This window comes from Peromyscus californicus, unplaced genomic scaffold (genome assembly GCF_007827085.1).
Source record: "Peromyscus californicus insignis strain IS unplaced genomic scaffold, ASM782708v3 Scaffold_12__1_contigs__length_115047231, whole genome shotgun sequence".
Classification (NCBI taxonomy): Eukaryota; Metazoa; Chordata; class Mammalia; order Rodentia; family Cricetidae; genus Peromyscus; species Peromyscus californicus.
Genome location: NW_026294413.1, coordinates 78,774,982 through 78,795,427, shown reverse-complemented (window position 1 = coordinate 78,795,427; position 20,446 = coordinate 78,774,982). Strand labels below are relative to the sequence as shown.

Sequence of the window (20,446 nt, the reverse complement as noted above, 5' to 3'; positions counted from 1 at the left end):
GATGTGTGAAGAATAATTACAAAGTATTTATGTTGGAAAATGTAACTCTCTTTAAAATGAGTGACAATCACACAAGCCACAAAGGAAAAGTTGGTAAATTTGACTATTGAAGTCCCTTCTGGAGGCTGCAGGGTAGACATAGGGAGTAGCTGATGGTTGACAGCTCTTTTGGCCATCCTTGCAGTGTTTTGGTGGAGGAGTTCCCATCAGAATTCCTGCCCCTTATAAGCTTATATTCTAAAGAAATGAATGAGCCCATTCTGCTTAATGATTTGGGGAAGGCTGTATCCCATTTTCGGAGCCATAGATTTTGAAAACTTCTAAACCAGCACTAGACACAAAGACAATATTCTTGGTGGCAAACACTGCATGCTCATCACGCTAATGTCAGTGGTGAGCTCTGTAACATGATTTAACTCTGGGGTATGATTTGTTTCCTGTTGCTGCTGTCTCCAAATCCTGCCTCTTTGACCACCAGAGCAACATCAAATCTTAGTAAATCATTTTTGCTTAGAAAATAATAGGAGGCTACTAGCTGTTGTTTACAATGAAGACCCCACAGACATCTTCCCAGGGTTCTCCTATCTTTAGTAGGAGTTTTTTCCTTTCTCAGAATGCATGGAGTAAGCAAGATGTGGCCTGGTGGAGTTCAAGTCCAAATTCACAGGCTACTTCTGACACCCCACTCTTTCTGTCCAGTGTGTTTGCTTTCTTCCTTTTTCCTTAAGGAAGGAGTACTCATTTTCTGCCTCTTGGACCCTTTTCCAAAACAGTTCTACCAAACATAACATAATTATTTGGTTCCAAATCTTCAATTATAGAGATAGACTGGATTCTTTTGTAACTGGGTTACTAGTCGATCCCTCCTACCCAAGAAACTACAGACTGGCATTTCATCCTATTTTAGCCATCCATGGTCATAAAAAGGCCACTGAAAATCATCATAATGTGAGATCTACAGGTGTTTGAGATGTGATGTTTGATCATCATCACTCCTTGCTTTCACTCTCTAAGTCATTTGCTCATGAGTATCAGTGAACAGGAGAATACACCTGTGATGGCTATTCTTGGTTGTCAATGTGACTACATCTATGGTCAACTAACACCCAGAAAATAGAGGGCAAAGTTGTGGGCCATTTTTGCTTCATTTGAAGTAGGTAGATCTATTTCTAGTGTAGATCTTAGAGGTAGGAAGACACACCTTTAATTCAGATCTTTAATTGAGATATAATCTGGACCATGCTTTCTGCTGGAAGTCTATAGAAGGACCTGGAAGAAGGAAGCTTTTCCTCTTTCTCTGCTTCTTCCACCTTCTTAGCACATCCATTCCTTCACTCTCATTAGAGCATACATTTTGAGATTACAGCATAGACTGCAGACAGCTGACACATCCAGACTTGTAGACTGAGCAACTACTGGATTCTTGGATTTTCCATTTATAGCCATCCATTGTTGGATTAGCCAGAGTACAGATTGTAAGTCATTATAACAAATCCCTTTTCAATATATAGAGAGATTCATTTTATAACTTCTCTACAGAGCCCTGACTAATACACCAGGCATGTAGAGAGGACATTCTAGAACAGTTTGTGTCTCATAAGAGTCTCAGCTCACTTACAAATTCCCAATGGCCACCTTCCCTTAACCTTACCCTTCTCTAGGCACTTGTTTACTTCAGGAGACTCAACTCTCCTCCTCTACATAATCCTGACCAATTCTTGGCATGCTTTATTTCTCATATTATTGGGTATGGATATTAGAATGGGATTGGAGCCCATTTTTAGGTTTCCTAGTGGCTTTACCCAGCAGGTCTGCATAGAGAGGATGATTGGACCACTGGCCTGAGTGCAGGTGTCTGAGATAGTCTGCACTTGGCTGTGCTGGGGTGAGGTCTTTTGCTCCACCCCTTAGGTTTCCTTTAAATACCCTAGTGCAGCGACAGCCAGGCCCCCTGGAGGTTATCCTGTATTTTCTGTCTGTTTCTCCCACCTCTAAACTTCTAAGTAATATTTCCAGCTGCTCCTACTCAAGAGTATTCTGGGGAAATGTGGGGGTAATGAGTAGCCTCCCCATAGGATGGGAAGGGCCAACTATTGTCAGTGTTTATAAATGAGCTTTCAACTCCTCATGTGTGAAGTAGTGAAAAGATTCTAATGAAGCAGAGAGAAATCTCTAGCTTTGGAAGGAGGAGGAGCTGAATGGCTTCCCCTGTGTCACAGCAGAGACTCCTGGAAAAAAAGCTCAGCTTCTGGTCATTTGAGGAAGAATCAGCAAGGAAGCAATGGCTGTGCCCCATGACATCAGCAGTCTCTTCTCTGGAATTCTACTGTTTCCTGGGGAGCTCTTGGAATCCCCTGTGATGTCAGTAGTGTTGTAACAACACCCCGTGAGCTTAGGACATTAGTTCAGTGCTATAAGGTTCACCTACAGAGATGTGGTCAAGACTGAGGCATCTAGTTGAGAGAGAGAATACACAGCGTGGAGAGACCAGAGCGAGGAAGAAAGAAGCAGGCCCTAGGTCTCACTGGAAACCATGGAGAAATCTCTGGTGCAGGGGAAGACACAGTGAGTCCAGTAGGGCTGGCCAGCTTTCTGGATGTGATGGTCTTGAGCCTTCCAGAGCTAGGGCTCAAGAGCTGGGAACTTGTGGGAAGGAATAGGCCTATCCTGCTCTGGGTTCCTAAAGAGCAGACCCTGATCAAGGATCCATGAGGGTTAGTTTGGCAGAATCAGGAATTGACAAGGCTTTAGCTGCTTTGCTGGGTACCATCTGCTTTCACTCTGAGTGGGGAAGGAGGCACAGAGGAGTTAATGAGATTTCTGTACCATAACTGTGTTCCCTCCTCCACACACTGGAGTTCTTTAGTTGTGTGCCAATAATAATAGGGAAAGGAGAGTACTCTGGCAATCCTGAGGTTCTCATACTTGACATCACAGCCACCAGCAGGGCAGGATCCACCAAGTGCTGCTGTCTTCAAATGACCCCTGTGGTTTCTGAGTTACCAACTGTTGATGGCACACAGGTCTGCAGTTCAGCCTGAGAGCTGTTAGATTCAGTGGACCTGGACGGATACTGTCCTCATTCTGCCAGCTCTGGGTGTCTTGGACTATCATTAAGGACTGCTTTGTGAACTGATGACCATGTTCTGCCCCTTCATGGCTTCCCCATTAACATGAGAGTCTGAAACATAGAGCAAGTGAGGCGGGCATCCATATACTACCTGAGTGTGACAGTAGCAATTTGATCCTGGTTTTTCAAAGCACTTGGCTGAGTGCTCTAAAGCTACAGTGCATTCTCTGTAGCTGTGAATAAGCCTTAGGAGGATGTCCCCTGGGTCACATTGTCTAGGGAGACAGAGGAAACCTGCTGACTTCTGAGATATCCACCTCGCTATAGAGAGATGGGAGAACTGACATTCACAGTGGGGGAGACTCAAGTCTGGTCTTGGAGAAACAGCTAGGACAAAGACTCATCTGTCAGTTACATCCTGAGTATCCTTCAGTGTGTCAGGTTTGACTGAGATGAGGTAGTGCATAGGGCAGTTACTGTGCTTTGACTTCTAGACTTCAAAATTACTGAGATACTTAAGTTTGTCTAACTTGGATGTCAGGGTGATATAACATCTGAATGGACATAGTTTACCCCACATCATCATTTGTTCTTGGGTCCACCAAGTACACTTCTGAATCCACAGTCCAGTCTTCTGAAGAATTTGCAATCCAGGCTGAACATGGTGCTAGCTCCCCATTTCAGGACTGCCAGGAAATTCACAAGTGTGAAGATGGCTCTGGGAAAGGTCTCGGGCAAAGGACCCCTCATATGTCTCTTGTGTCCTTTGCCTGCCTTTCACATGCTCCGATGAGTATTCTTTAAGCTGACTGTGCCCCCCTTTCCTTCCTAAGGTCATGTGATTTGTCACAGGTGGCTCCAGATGAAGGACTCATTAGTCTTTGTGTAGCACTTGGTGGCGCAACATAACAGTGACACACTAAATACTGTCCCCATGACTGTGATACATTTGTCCTTCCATAGCTTTGTCTGGCCTCTCACTAGTCATTCATGTTTCCTCACAGTTGAGTGCAGGAATGGACCATCACTCTTCCTGGGAGTGTTTGCTCTTGTGTCCCAGGGCTCACCTGGAGAGTCCCAGTTCTTATCATCCAGCCTGACATGTCACTAGTTGATCACACATTTGCTAATATCATGTTGGCTAGAATTTATTGTGCTGATGATTCAGGGAAATTTTTCTCATTAACTAAGGGACATTTCTTTGTTCTGACAGGACACCCACAACCTCCCACCATATCCACATACTAAAACAGCCTTGTGGATCCTCCACAATGTTCTTGTTGACATCAGGGGATCGTTCTTTCCTTCCCACCATTCTGACTTAATTCCCTAGCAATCTTTATTTCTCATGTTATTGATTAGAGATCTCAAGAAGGGGACAGTCATTGCCTGGTATGTGTTTTGAAGTGAGTCTTCAACTTCCCATACATGAAGTAGTGAAAATATTTAGTGAATCAGAAAGATCTCTGGCTTTGTAAGGAGGAGGTGCTGAAGGTCTTTCCTAGTGTTTCTGAGAAGGCCCCTGGGAATGACAACATGACTTTTGGTGAACTGAAGAAGAGATAGTTAGTGGATAAGTGAGGGCTGCTGGAGGTGACCCTAATCGTCCTTGCTATGGAGATGCTGTTCTATCCTGGAGAATCCTTGGTAATGTGTGATGTCACCAGTGTTGTGGCAACACCAGTGTCTGTGGGTTATTCCTTCAGTTCCCATAGACATGTTGGCAAGACTGAGCAGGCTGCTTGGGAGAGAGAATGGAGAACATGGAGAAACCAGAGAGAGGCAGAAGGAATATGGCCTTTGGTCTCAGTGTAATACCTGGAGAAATAGATGGTTCTGGGGAAGGCAGAGTGAGTCCTGAGCAGGGGACAAGAAGCTTCCTGGAGGAGGAGAACTTGAGCTGGGATATCTAATAGGGTAGCTCAGCAGCTGGGAGTTTCTGGGTAGTAATGGGCCAGTCCAGCTTCTCTGGCTTTCTAAAGAGCAGACCCAGAGTCAATAGTTTCTGAAGGTTAGTTTAGGAGAGCCATGAATTGTTCATGCTGGAGCTGCTTTTCTGGGAATTCCTTCAATTCATTCTGAGTGAGAAAGAGGATTGGGAGAAACAGATGGACCCCTGAGCTGTCCCTCTCTGGGTAGGGTGTTGGTGCACTTCATCCTAGTGGATTCCTTCAGTTTCCATGGAAATCTGATGCCAATAGGAAGGGAGGGAAACCCCCTTTGTCCACACAGCAGATATACAGATGCTTTGGTCCTGGACACATGTGATCAGGACTTGGTCCTAGGACTAGGGACAACAGGACTTACTTGCATCACATCAGATATGACCTGACACTGTCCTCCAATTCTACTTGGCTGGGCTAGCTTATGCCTTCCAGGACCAGTTCGGGCTGCACTAGGGAGTGAGGCACATGATTAATCACAGTGGTTGATTCTAGCATGAATCTTAGTAGTTCTTATTAATAAAATCAAAACTGAGGCCTGTTCTTGGGGTGAAATGCTGGATGGTCAGAGAGACAGAACAAGCCACAGCTAACCTCACCTGGCCAACTTCTCAGCTGGTCTTGTTTCCTCAGACTGGAAGCCTCTGTGTCCTCATATCCGAATGGCTCTGATCTGTGCTTTAGGAGCCTGAAAGCTTAACCAGCCAAATGCTTCTAGTTTCTGGTCCTCGTGCCTTATATACCTTTCTGCTTTCTACCACCACTCCCTGGGATTAAAGGCTGGCTTTCTGGGATTAAAGGCGTGTGTCACCATGCCTGGCCGTTTCCAATGTGGCCTTGAACTCACAGAGATCCAGAAAGATTTCTACCTCTTGAGTGCTAGGACTAAAGGTGTGAGTGCCACCATTTTCTAGCCTTTGTATCTAGTGACTGTTGTGCCTCTGACCCCAGACAAGTTATTAGGGTGTACAATATTTTGGGGAACAAAATACCACCACAGTTGAGGAAAGAGACAGAGCTCAGGGGCCCCAGTTTGAGGATAGCTGCCCTGCTGTTCCGAAGCTTCACTGGGTTCCTAGAATTTTCTCTTCTTTAGGCTTCTTCTTGGGACTCAGCATGGACTCTCCTGGTCCTATGCCATTCAAGAGTACAAGTTAATTTGTCTTTATCTACCTGCAGGGACTACTGGGGAGGTACCATCCCAACTCTCCAACTTCACTGAGCAGGAGCAGGAGATGAAAAAAACTAGAGAAACTCACCATTCGGTTACATGACATGGAATGTGAGAGAAATGAGCTGCGTGGAATCCTGGCCAATTACACAAACAAGGATTTGAACAACAGGTAGTCATTATGCCCAGTTCTCTGCTGACCATCTTGACACCACAGTATCAAGCCCAGGTTTCCTGAGGAACAGGAGGCTGAAACTCAGGGTGTCCTGCTGCCTAAACTAATTTTCCTGAGTGGAGTCAAGATCCAGAACTTGAAACCTGGTTAGGAGTGAGCTGGGGACAAAGGCTGTTCTGCTTCCTCCAAATGAACACCAGAGCCTGTGGCCTGAATCACAGTCTGGGGATAGGGGCAGTAATGTGTGAGCTCTCAACATGCATTTCAAGATGCCTTGACAGGTGTTGGCTTGTGGGAGATACTAGGTTCTGTGAGTTTGTGGTGAGTCTTTGTACTTGACCAGCAGATGACTGTGTACTGAAAACTCCTGGCAGCAGCTGGAGGGGCCTGGTCCATTCATCCATCTCAGGGTGTGGCTGGAAGGCCTGGAGCTCATCACTGCTCCTTTCTGGTCTTCTTATTCTCTGTGACAATGTTGCATCCCAATATTTCTTGGGCATCCTGATTTCATGTGGGGTGTGTGTGTGTGTGTGTGTGTGTGTGTGTGTGTGTGTGTGTGTGTGTGTTCCTGAGAGTCTGGGAATGTGACAGGGTCTGGCGACTTAACTTAGTTCAGGTGATGGTACTGTTGAAGCAAGGGAACCCCACTTTGAACAGCACACCTCCTGGTCACTGTGCTCACCTTGGTAGAACATTAGAATCACCTGTGCACTTTATAAAACTATCGTGAAGTGGGGCTCCTCCCTGGAAACACTGATTGTGTGCTCTTGGTCTCTGTGTGGCTATAGGCACCCAGAATGAGAGTCCCTGTTCTGAAAACAGGAGAAATGTTATCATAGGTTTCTTGTGTGTCCAGATATGTGGCACAGATTCCTGGGAACTTCTTAGAGCACTTATCTATAGCTCCCAGCCCACTGAGGGTGCTCATTCAGCTGTGGCTTCCTCCCCTTAAACCTTCTGGCTGTTATGTTCTGAGCACAGGATAGGATGTTTAATAAGCACCAGGAAGTCCCATTGTTTAAATGCCAGGTTGTGGCTTCCACTGGGCTGGAGTAGTCCTTGACACAACCTCGTTCATATTGTCCTTGTGGCCTGTGTTCATGGGGTTCTTTTCTCCTGGGGCCATGCCTACCACAAGCTGAATTTTGAGCTTGAGATGCTTGAAATGGAACACAAGCAGGTGATGTCGGCCCTCCAGAAAATACCCATGGAGATTAGTGATGCCTTGGACAAGTGCAAGGGGCTGATTGAGGAGACTGAATCCTTTAGGTAAGTGCCCAATAGCTTGGGAGGGACTGTTTCTGCCCTTCTTTGTCCTTGACCCAAAGTGAGGCTCTGGTTCTAGCCTGTCTGTCTCTGAGCCAGTTGCCTGCCTTTGGACCTTTGATTTGTGCCTCTTGGACTCAGTTTTGCTAAGTGTGAAAAAACACTGAGGACTCCCATCATAGTCCAACCAAACTCAGGAGCCCTTAACAGAAAAATGATTTGCAGCATAAGAGGATGTCTGGCAGCCCAGGTCCTCTGGGCCCTGGCAGGGGCTCCAGTAATCTGATTTTGCTTGGGATCTGTAGACAGAATTTATACCTGTTAGGACTTCTGCCCACCTCAGAGAGTATTTGTCCTCTACCTGCTGATGCTTTCCCAAGGCTTGAACAGTCAAGAACAGGTGTGGGCTGCACCCTCTTCTTAGAGGCACAGGATCCCTTTTGGTACCAGGATTTTCAGAAGTAGTTTGAATCTGTGGAATTTGGTTTTTCTCTAGATTCAGCCTGCATTTGAGTGATGCTGGCTTGGCTACTAAGAGCTCCATTCATGTGCTGTCTGCAGGCCTCCGACTTTTCATGGAGGTAGGGAAGGCAAATGGAGGCTTGCTTTGGCTCACCATGTTTTGGTGATTGTTTAGTTACCTCAATGGCCGGGTCCTACGAGAGTGTTCTCAGCTAAAGAGGAATGTACATGTATTGAGACTCCAGAACACACAGCTGTGGAAGGAGCAGATTGAACTGCAAAAGACCTGTGAGGAGGTGAAGAAGCTTTTGAAAGAGGCCCATGAGAAGATCTGTGACCCCTGTGCTGAGCAGCAGCAGGTAGGCTGAGGGGCAGGCTGTCCAACTGTCCAACCATAAACATAGAGACTCCCATGTAACCATCCACCCACCCATCCAGAATCCCAACTCCATACCATCCAATTGTTCATTTCTGTGATCATTCACAAGTCTTCCTGTAGAGTGAGCCTCTTACTAGATACTGGATGATTGGCAAACAAACGCTCCTGCTCTGCTGGAAGCTGCAGTACATTCAGAGAGATGGATCAGTCACATATCACACACCTACATGTCATTATATTAGGAATCTGTTATGCAGGGAGATACTTGGAGAGTACCACAGAACTCTCATTGATTAGGTCAGTGGCCTGTGGCTCATTTGCATTCCGGGGTCATGTGAGATCATAAGTAGGAAGCAGCTTGCAAGGACTAGAGCCCTAGGCCAATGCCAAGTGAATGTTTTTCATTGTCAACTTTTAGCGTGGCACATGGTCTTCTCCTTTCTTCCTACATCCCAATGTGTTCTCTTCCCTTAGGTTAACTCTTGGTCCATACTGTCAGAAGCCTGAGTATCAGCCTGTCAGCCTGTTTTCTGTGGGTGGTGCTGGACAGTTCTCCCATCCTGGAGTTTCCAGTCTGGAGCTGACTGAATGACCATAGATGTGGGAGGACTTTGACAGCCTAAGGGTTGGAGTGACAGATTTGAGGCTCCAAGAGAACATTTTTTCCAATCATCTCAACATAGTTTGATTAAACTTTGTGCTCTCTCCTAGGCATTTTTAGTCCCCAAGGGAAGGATAGCTGTTTGCAGGTCTCTGTGAAAGATCTCATGTGCATAATCTAAACTCAACTGTTCACTCCATAAGATGTCCTCTTCTTTTTTTCTGCTCTCTTTTGATTTCTGTGGTCTGTGTGATCTATGCAGGCATGTGTAAATGTATACACTTGTGGGTGTGTTTAGAGACTACATAATGAAATCCCATGTTGTCATCTGTTGCTTAGTCTCTTGGTACCTTGAACCAAGGTCATTCACTGAACCTGAAATTTTCTGTTTGGGCTAATCTGGCTGATCAGCACTCTTTGGGTCTCCTGTCCCCAAAGGGACCGTCTGTCTTGTTTTGTCTCATCTAATTGTCACAAGTTTCAATTGCTCAGAAAGAAAAAGGAGGGAGGAGCTTTCTCTTGTGTTTATACATTTTTATTGCTTTGGTATACATGTGTTTTCTAATAAATAACAAAAATCAAACAATACAGCTATTTTAAAAATAAAAACTAGACTTCTTCCCTTTCACTACACTGTGCTAACACCACAGGAAATGCCTTGTTTGTCTCATTGGCTTCACACCACGGAATCCCACAGTCCATCTCTTTGCTGACATTGTGTTGCTGACTATATCCTGTGCGTGGCTGTGTCTTAGAACAGATTCCCTCTCATAGTTGTGCAGAGTGCTGTGTTCCTGAAAAGCACTGCAGGTGATGTCACTGGCCTCTTTCTGACTGACATTGGGTCTGCATTCATATCATATGCACTGTAGTCTTTTGACAACTTCCTGGGTGTTGACCATGGGTTACTCTCTTTCACTTGAGCTATCCAGGTCTTCCTGGAGGAGCCATGGTAAGTTTAGTGAAGAGATTATGATGAGTTGATTTGGAACCTGTGAGATCAGTGAGTTTTGGGATGTATAAAGTTCATGGAAGGAAAAGTGAGTGCAGGCCAGGGTAGCAGAGCCTGACTGAGTCTAAGAGCCTTGTACACAGCAGAGAAGACCCATGACCTCCCCCTGCATCAGAAAAGGTGCTGCAAGGCAGCAGTCCTCTCGTTGGCCATCCTAGGTTCAGGAAGTGTGTGTGTGTGTGTGTGTGTGTGTGTGTGTGTCTGTGTGTGTGTGTGTGTGTGTGTCTGTGTGTGTGTGTGTGTGTGTGTGTGTGTGTGTGTGTGTGTGTGTGTGTGTGTGTTGTGCATTTCTGTCTATCTGTGTGGGTGAACCACTGTATGTGTGTGAATGATGGCTATTATTTGGACATTAATGTTCCTTTGGTTTCTGTATATGACCTTCTATGGGTAAGTGCTTGTATGTGTGTTGGGAGTATGGGTGCTTAAAAGTGCAAGTGTGTGTTTGTGTGTGTGAATGTGTAAACTCACATGTGTTTTTCTCTGAAATTACTCATGAAATATTTTTAATGATGATGGAGACTAAATTTATTGAGAAAGTACTGTGCCTATCTCTCATGCCCACTGTATTCATTTCTCATCCAACGAAAGTTAATCTTCTTCTCAATAGTATTCCTGGTGATGGCTCCTTTTATTAGAATTGAACATTTTAGCGCATTACAGTGTGCAAGTATATGTGCATACATGTACTTGTGTGTGTCTCTGACTTTTTGTGTGTGCCATTTGATTATATGGAAAAAAATGGCCTTTGTCAAAATCCAACCTCCATTGATGATGAAAGTCTTGGAGAATCTAGGGATATAGAGGATATATTTAAACATAATAAAGTCCTTGTATAAGAAGCCCATGGTAACATCATGCTAAATAGAAAACAAGAAATGGATATTCACTCTTTCCGCTCCTATTCAATATAGTACTTGAATTCTTAGCTAGAGCAATAAGACAACTGAAGTAGATAAAGAGGATACAAATAGAAAAGGGGGAAGTCAGAATGCCTTATTTGCAGATGATATGATTCTAAACAAATAAAACTAAAAATTTTCAGAAGTCCCTTAAGGCTGATAAACACATTCATAAAGGTGGAAGAGAGCAAAACTAACACAGAGTAGTCAGTGGCCTTCCTGTATACCAATGACAAACAAACTGAGAAAGAAATCAGGGAAAAAATTCCACTCACAATAGGCTTAAAACACATTAGACATTTGAATAGCATACTTTTAAAGACACTATTAATAAAACAGCTATGAAGTACCCAAGAGAAATCTAAATATATTCAAGACCCTTAAAGCTGATGTTCTGAGAGAACTTCAAGACTTAGATGAATGGAGGTTTTTAAAGCTTGGTGGATAAGTAGGTAATAGAAAAGGTCATTTTGGCTAAATTGATAATACTAATGCAATAAATCTTGAATAAGGAAATGTGAGTACAATAAATCACCCTTTTCTGTGGAACTTCATAATCTAACAATAAATGCACTATTATGCGGCAAAGGATAATTTATAAAGTAGAAAAGGCAGGAACATCAAAGGTACTTTTAAAGAGAGAAAAGTAGGGAAACATGCCATATTAGAGAGAAATATGTCATATGATAATAAAAAAAAAAAACCACTTTAGTAGAGTTATGTAAGCAGTGGATGAGATTGGTAGTATGGATATTGCAACAGATACAGTGTTCCCAAACTTTGTAATTGGTGAAAAAAGAGGCTACAGGCAACATAGAAATTGATGGATTATCAGAGTATGCTCAGAGAATATGTCAAATGTTCTAGTTAGCTTTCTGTTGTTCTGATAAAAGTCCAAAATTCAATCTGGGAAAGTAAAGTGTTTATTCACCTCACAGGTTACAGTCCATCATCAAGGGAAGCCAAGGCAAGATCCCAAGGCAGGGGCTTGAAACCACACAGGAACACTGCTCACTGCTCTGCTCAGGTACCTTTCTTCTATGGCCCACCCTCTCATGCATGGGGATGCCACTACCTACAGAGGACTGAGACCTGCTCCCTCAGTTAGCAATCAAGAAAATGCCAAAGAAGCATACCTACAAACTAGTCTGAAGAAGTCAAACCTCAACTACTTGTCAAGTAGACAGCAATGATTAGCCATTATAGCAAGCCATAAAGGGGAAAACATTAACTTCAGGCTACTGCAAAAAAATAGACCCTCTATGAATAGAATTCTATGTCTAAAGTGAAGTTTCAAATGTATGAAGAATAATTTCAAAGAATGTATGTTGGAAAATGTAACTCTCTTTAAAATGAGTGACAATCACTCAAGCCACAAAGGAAAAGTTGGTAAACTTGGCTATTGAAGCCCCTTCTGGAGGCTGCAGGGTGGACATGGGTTGTGGCTGTTGGCTGCCAGCACCTTTGACCATCCTTGCAGTGTTTTGGTGGAGGAGTTTCCATCAGAAGCCCTATTCCTTATAAGCTTATGTTCTAAAGAAGTGGATGAGGCCCCTTCTGCTTGATGATTTGTGGAAGGCTGTATCCCATTTTCAGAGCCATAGATGTTGAAAGCTTCTAAAGCAGCACCAGGCACAAACCCAGTATTCTTGGTGGCACACACTGTAGTAGGCATGTTCATCATGCTAGTGTCAGTGGTGAGCTCTGTAACATGATTTAACTCTGGGGTATGATTGGTTTCCTGTTGCTGCTGTCTCCAAATCCTGACTCTTTGACCACCAGAGAGACTTCAAATCTTAATAAATCATTTAACAATAGGAGGCTACTAGCTGTTGTTTACAATGAAGACTCCACAGATGTCTTCCCAGGGTTCTCCTATCTTCAGTAGGAGTTTTTCCTTTCTCAGAATGCATGGAGTAAGCAAGATGTGGCCTGGAGGAGTTCAAGTCTAAATTCACAGTCTCCTTCTGACACCGCACTCTTTCTGACAGGTCCAGTGTTTGCTTTCTTCCTATTTCTTTAAAGAGTAACCATTTTCTGCCTCTTGGACCCTTTTCCAACACAGTTCCTGCCAGACATAACATAATTATTTGATTTCATATCTTCAATTATAGAGAGACTGGATTCTTTTGTAACTGGGTTTCTAGTTGATCCGTCCTACCCAAGAAACCACAGACTGGCATTTCATCCTATTTTAGCCATCCATGGCCATAAAAAGGCCACTGAACATCATCATGACATGAGATCTACAAGTGATGCAGGTGTGATGTTTGATCATCATCACTGCTTCCTTTCACTCTCTAAGTCATTTGCTCATGAGTATCAGTGAAGTGGAGAATACAACTGTGATGGCTGTTCTTGGTTGTCAATGTGACTACATCTAAGGTCAACTAACAACCAGAAATACAGGACAGACCTATGGGCCATTTCTGCTTCATTTGAAGTAGGTATATTTATTTCTAGTGTAGATCTTTGATGTAGGAAGTCACACCTTTAATTCAGATCTTTAATTTAGATATAATCTGGACCATGCTTTCTGCTGAACCCATATAGAAGGACCTGGAAGAAGGAAGCTTTTCCTCTTTCTCTGCTTCCTCCACCTTCTTAGCACATCCATTCCTTCACTGGCATTAGAGCATACATTTTGAGATTACAGCATAGACTGCAGACAGCTGACACATCCAGACTTGTAGACTGAGCCACTACTGGGTTCTTGGACTTTCCATTTATAGCCAGCCATTGTTGGATTAGCCAGAGTACAGCTTGTAAGTCATTATAACAAATCCCTTTTCAATATATAGAGAGATTCATTTTATAACTTCTGTTGTGCTACAGAGCCCTGACTAACACACCAGGCATGTAGAGAGGACATTCTCAAACAGTTTGTGTCTCATAAGAGTCTCAGCTCACTTACAAATTCCCAATGGCCACCTTCCCTTAACCTTACCCTTCTCTAGGCACTTGTTTACTTCAGGGGACTCAACTCTCCTCCTCTACATAATCCTGACCAATTCTTGGCATGCTTTATTTCTCATATTATTGGGTATGGATATTAGAATGGTATTAGAGTCCATTTACAGGTTTCCTAGTGGCTTTACCCAGCCGGTTTGCATAGAGAGGATGATTGGACCACTGGCCTGAGTGCAGGTGTCTGAGATGGTCTGCACTTGGCTGTGCTGGGGGGAAGGTCTTTTGCTCCACCCCTTGGCATTCCTTTAAATACCCTAGTGCAGCGACAGCCAGGCCCCCTGGAGGTTATCCTGTATTTACTTTCTGTTTCTTCAATGTCTATACTTCTAAGTAATATTTGCTATTGCTCCTACTCAAGAGGATTCTGGGGAAATGCGGGGGTAATGAGTAGCCTCCCCATAGGATGAGAAGAGCCAACTATTGTCAGTATTTATAAATGAGCTTTCACCCCCTCATGGGTGAAGTAGTGAAAAGATTCTAATGAAGCAGAGAGAAATCTCTAGCTTTGGAAGGAGGAGGAGCTTCCCTTCCTTCTTCCCTTCTTCCCTTCTTCCACTTCCCACCTTTCCTTTCTTCCCTCCTTTCTCTTCTTCCCTCCTTTCCCTTCCTCCCTCCTTCTTTCCCTTCCTCCCTCCTTCTTCCCCTTCCTCCCCCTTTCCCCTTCCCCTTCCCCCTTCCTCATCTCCTCTTTCCCTTCATTCCCTTCCATTTTCCCTTCCCTTTTCACTTCCCTTTTCCCTTCCCTTCCCTTCTTCCCTTCTTCCCTTCCCCTTCCATTCCCCTTCTCTTCCCCTCCCCTTCCCTTCCCCTTCCCTTTCCCTTCCCTTTCCCTTCCCCTTCCCTTCCATTTCCCTTTCCCTTTCCCTTCCCTTCCCTTCTTCCCTTCCCTTTCCCTTCCCCTTCCATTCCCCTTCCCTTCCCCTCCCCTTCCCTTCCCCTTCCCTTCCCCTTCCCTTCCCCTTCCCTTCCCTTCCCTTCTTCCCTTCCCTTCCCCTTCCCTTTCCCTTCCCCTTCCCTTCCCCTTCCCTTTCCCTTCCCTTTCCCTTCCCCCTTCCCTTTTCCCTTTTCCCCTTCCCCTTCACCCCTTCCCCATCCCCTCTTCCCCTTCCCTTTTCCCTTCCCTTTTCCCTTCCCTTCCCCCTTCCCTTCCCTTCCCTTCCCTACCCTTCCCTTCCCTTCCCTTCCCTTCCCTTCCCTTCCCTTCCCTTCCCTTCCCTTCCCTTCCCTACCCTTCCCTTCCCTGTGTCTCAGCAGAGACTCCTGGAAAGAAACATCAGCTTCTGGTCAACTCAGGAAGAATTAGCAAGGAAGCAAAGGCTGTGCCCCATGACATCAGCAGTCTCTTCTCTGGAATTCTACTGTATCCTGCGGAGCTCTTGGAATACCCTATGATGTTACTAGTGTTGTAGCAACACCCTGTGAGCTTAGGACATTACTTCAGTGCTATAAGGTTCACCTACAGAGATGTGGTCAAGACTGAGACGTCTAGTTGAGAGAGTGAATACACAGCGTGGAGAGACCAGAGCGAGGAAGAAAGAAGCAGGCCCTAGGTCTCACTGGAAACCATGGAGAAATCTCTGGTGCTGGGGAAGACACAGTGAGTCCAGTAGGGCTGGCCAGCTTTCTGGATGTGATGGTCTTGAGCTTTTCAGAGCTAGGGCTCAAGAGCTGGGAACTTGTGGGAAGGAATAGGCCTATCCTGCTCTGGGTTCCTAAAGAGCAGACCCTGATCAAGGATCCATGAGGGTTAGTTTGGCAGAATCAGGAATTGACAAGGCTTTAGCTGCTTTGCTGGGTACCATCTGCTTTCACTCTGAGTGGGGAAGGAGGCACAGAGGAGTTAATGAGATATCTGTACCATAATTGTGTTCCCTCCTCCACACACTGGAGTTCTTTACTTGTGTGCCAATAAATAATAGGGAAAGGAGAGTGCCCTGGCAAGCCTGAGTTCTCATAATTGACATCACAGCCACTATCAGGGCAGGATCCACCAAGTACTGCAGTCTTCAAATGACCCCTGAGGTTTCTGGATACCAACTGTTGATGGCACACAGGTCTGCAGTTCAGCCTGAGAGCTGTTAGATTCAGTGGACCTGGACGGACACTGTCCCCATCCTGCCAGCTCTGGGTGTCTTGGATTGTCAGTGAGGATGGCTGTGAATCTGGTGACCATGTTCTGCCCCTGCATGGCTTCCCCCATTAACATGAGAGTCTGAAGCGTAGATTAAGTGAGGCAGGCATCCATAGACTACCTGAGTGTGACAGTAGCAATTTTCTCCTGGTTTTTCAAAGCACATGGCTGAGGGCTCTGAAGCTACAGTGTATTCTCTATAGCCGTGAATAAGCCTTAGGAGGATGCACCCTGGGTCACATTGTCTAGGGAGACAGAGGAAACCTGCTGACTTCTGAGATTTCCACCTCGCTATAGACAGATGGGAGAACTGACATCCACAGAGGAAGAGTCTCAAGTCTTGTCTTTGAGAAGCTGCTAGAGCAAAGTCTCATGTTCCAGTTACTTCCTGAGCATCCTTCAGTGTGTCAGGTTTGACTGAGATGAGGTGGTGCATAGAGCAGGTACTGTGCTTTGACTTCTAGAATAGGGAATTACTGAGATACTTCACTTTGTCTAAATTGGTTGTCAGTGTGATATAACATCTGAATGGAAAGGGTTTACCCCACATCAATCATTTGTTCTTTGTACCACCAAGTACACTTCTGAATCCACACTCCAGACTTCTGAAGAATTTGCAATCCAGGCTAAACATGGTGCTAGCTCCTCATTTCAGGACTGCCAGGAAATTCACAAGTGTGAACTGCGGCTCTGGGAATGGTCCAGGGCAAAGGACCCCTAATAATATGTCTCCTGTGTCTTTGGCCTGCCCTTCACATGCTCCAATGAGGATTCTTTAAGCTAGCTGTGCCCATTTCCTTCCTAAGGGCATGTGCATTGTCACAGGTGGCTCCAGATCAAGAAATTAGTCTTTGTGTAGCTCTAGTTGAAGCAACATAGCAGTGTCACACCACAGTCTCTCCCATGACTGTGACACATTTGCCCTTACATATCTGTGTATGGCATCCCCCTAGCCATTCATCTTTCCTCAATCTTGAGTGCAGGAATGGACGATTAATGGGAGTGTTTGCTCTTTTTGTCTCAGGGCTCACCTGGAGAACCCCAGTTCTTAGCATCTCCAGCCTGACATGTTACTAGTTGATCACACATTGGCTAATATTGTGTTGGCTGGAATTTATTGTACTGATGATTCAGGGAAATTTTTCTCACTAACTAAGGGACATTTCTTTGTTCTGACAGGACACCCATAAGCTCCACCACACCCACACACAGTAACAGCCTTGTGGATCCTCCACAATGTGCTTGTTGACATCAGGGGACTGATCTTTCCTCTCCTCCGTCCTGTCCTTTATTTCTCATGTTATTTAGCAAACTTTATTTCTCATGTTATTGTTTGGGGATCTCAACAAGGGGCCAGTCATTTCCTGGGATGTGTTTTGAAGTGAGTGTTCATCTTCCCATACATGAAGTAGTGATTATACTCTAATGAAACAGAAAGAGATCTCTGGCTTTGTAAGGAGGAGGTGTTGAAGGTCTTCCCTTGTGTTTCTGGGAAGGCTCCTGGGAATGGCAACATGGTTCTGGTGAAGTGGAGAAGAGCTAGTTAGTTGATAGTTGAGGTCTGCTGGAGGTGACCCTAATCATCCCTTCTATGGTGATTCTATTCTATCCTATGGTGATTCTATTCTATCCTGGAGAGTCCTTGGTAATATCTATGATGTCACCTGTGTTGTGGTAACACCAAGGCCTGTGGGTTATTCATTCAGTTCTCATAGACTCAGTTGGCAAGACTGAGCAGGCTGCTTGGGAGAGAGAATGGGGAACATGGAGAGACCAAAGAGAGGAAGAAGGAAGCTGGCCTCAGTGTCAAACCTGGAGAAATAGATGGTTCTGTCTAAGGCACAGTGACTCCTGAGCAGAGTAAGAGAAGTTTGCTGGAGGAAGTGAACTTGAACTGAGATTTCTGGTAGTAGAGCTCAGCAGCAGGGGGTTTCTGAGTAACAATGGGCCAATCCAGCTTCTCTGGCTTTCTAAAGAACAGAACCAGCGTCAAGAGTTTCTGATGGTTAGTTTCTGGAGAGCTATGAATTGTCCAGGCTGCAGCTGGGAATTCTTTCATTTCATTGTTAGAGGCAAAGAAGGGCAGGAGGAACAGATTGACTGCTGAGATGGCTCTCTCTGGGTAGGGTGTTGCTGCACTTCATCCCAGTGGATTTCTTCAGTTTCCATGGGAATATGATTCCAAAAGGAAGGGAAGGAACTCCCCTGACCACACAGCACATCTTCAGATGCTTTGGTCCTGGACACATGTGATCAGGACTGGGTGCTGCTAACTTCTAGGGACAAAAGGACTTAGCTGCATCACATCAGATATGACCTGACACTGTCCTCCAATTCTACATGGCTGGGCTTGCTTAGGCCTTCCAGGACCAGAGGGCTGCAATACGGAGGGAGGCACAAGATTATCCACAGTGCTTGAGGACAGAGTCAGAGCTCAGGGGGCCCAGTTTGAGGATAGCTGACCTGCTGTTTTGAAGCTTCACTGGGTTCATAGCATTTTCTCTTCCTTAGGCTTTGTCTTGGGACTCAGCATGGACTCTCCTGGCCCTATGCCATTCTAGAATACAAGTTCATTTGTCTTTGTCTATCTGCAGGGATTACTCGGGTGGCACCATCCCAATGCTCCACCTTCACTGAGCAGGAGCAGGAGCAGGAAATGAAAAAACTAGAGAAACTCACCATTCGTCTCCATGATATGGAATGTGAGAGAAATGAGCTACGTGGAATCCTGGCCAATTACACAAACAAGTATTTGAACAACAGGTAGTCTTTATTCCCAGTTCTCTGCTGGCCATCAAGACACCACAGTATCAAGCCGAGGTTTCCTGAGGAATCGGAGGGTGAAACTCCATGGTGTCCTGCTGCCTAAACTAATTTTCATGAGTTTTTTTAAGATGCAGAACTTGGAGCCTGGTTAGGAGTGAGATGGGGATGCAGGCTTGTCTGCTTCCTCCAATGAAAAGCAGAGCCTAAGGCTTGAATCACAGTCTAAGGATAGGGACAGTAGTGTGTGAGCTCTCATCAAGCACTTCAAGAGGTCTTGACATGTGTGGCTTGTGGGTGATGCTAGGTGTTGTGAGTTTGTGTTGAGTCTTTATACTTGACCAGCAGATGACCGTGTGCTGAAAGCTCCTGGCAGAAGCTGGAGGGGCCTGGTCCATTCATCCATCTCAGGGTGTGACTGGAAGGCCTGGAGCTCATCACAGCTCCCCTCTGGTCTTCTTATACTTTGTGACAATGCCACATGCCATTATTTCTTGGGCATCCTGATTTCATGTGTGGGGTGTGTGTATGTGTGTGTGTGTGTGTGTGTGTGTGTGTGTGTGTGTGTGTGTGTGTGTGTTCCTGAGAGTCTGAGAGCATGGTCTGAGGATTTAACATAGCTTCCAGATGATGGCACTGCTGAGGCCAGGGAACCCCACTTTGAGCTCTGTGCTCACCTTGGTTGAACATTCGAATCACATGTGAAGTTTACAAAACCATCCTGAAGTTGGGGCTCCCTCCTGGAAGTACTGATTGTGTGCTCTGGTCCTCTGTGTAGCAATAGACACCCAGGAATTAGAATCCCTGATCTGAAGACAGGAGAATGTCCCCATAGGTTTCTGGTGAGTCCACATATGTGACACAGACTCCTGAGAACTTCTTAGAGTGCTTATCTAGAGCTCCAAGCCCACTGTGGGTGCTCATGCATCATTGGATTCCTCCCCTTAGACCTCCTGGCTGTTCTGTCCTGGGGACAGGATAGGACGGTTAATAAGCACCAGGAGGTCCCACTGTTTAAGTGCCAAGATTTGGCATCCACTGCACTGGAGTAGTCCATGGCACAGCTTCTTTCATGTGTTCCTTTTGGCCTGTGTTCATGGGTTTTTTTCCCTCCTGGGTCCATGCCCTACCACAGGCTAAATTTTGAACTCGAGATGCTTGAAATGGAACACAAGCAGGTGATGTCAGGTCTCCAGAAATTGCCCATGGAGATTAGTGATGCCTTAAACAAGTGCAAGGGGCTGATTGAGGAGACTGAAATCTTTAGGTAAGTGCCTACTAGCTTGGGAGGGACTGTTTCTGCCTTTCTTTGTCCTTGACTCAAAGTGAAGGCTCTGGTTCTAGCCTGTGTGACTCTTAGCCAGCATCCTCCTTTGTGACCCTTGGATTTGTGCCTCTTGGACTCAGTTTTGCTAAGTGTGGAAAAACACTGAGGCCCTCCCATCATTGTCCAGCTGTGGGAGCCCTTAGATAGGAATATCCTTTGCATCATGAAGGGAATGTCCTGCAGCCCAGGGCCTCCAGGACTCTGGTTGAAACTTCACAGTTCTGGTTTGCCTGGGATCTGTAGAGAGAATTTATTCTGGTTGGGACTTCTGCCCTCC

General features: G+C 45.3%; 1 protein-coding gene across 1 annotated transcript in view; it reads left to right on the top strand.

Moving 5' to 3' along the window:
* Window positions 1-20,446, top strand: part of LOC128106966 (RB1-inducible coiled-coil protein 1-like) — a 129,439-nt gene that overhangs the window by 19,380 nt on the left and 89,613 nt on the right. Inside the window, exons 5-9 of the mRNA XM_052732333.1 lie at window positions 7,498-7,628; window positions 8,263-8,446; window positions 9,823-9,877; window positions 18,674-18,842; window positions 19,978-20,109. Coding sequence (XP_052588293.1) covers window positions 7,498-7,628; window positions 8,263-8,446; window positions 9,823-9,877; window positions 18,674-18,842; window positions 19,978-20,109 — 671 coding nt within the window. The remainder of the gene's footprint in view (window positions 1-7,497; window positions 7,629-8,262; window positions 8,447-9,822; window positions 9,878-18,673; window positions 18,843-19,977; window positions 20,110-20,446) is intronic.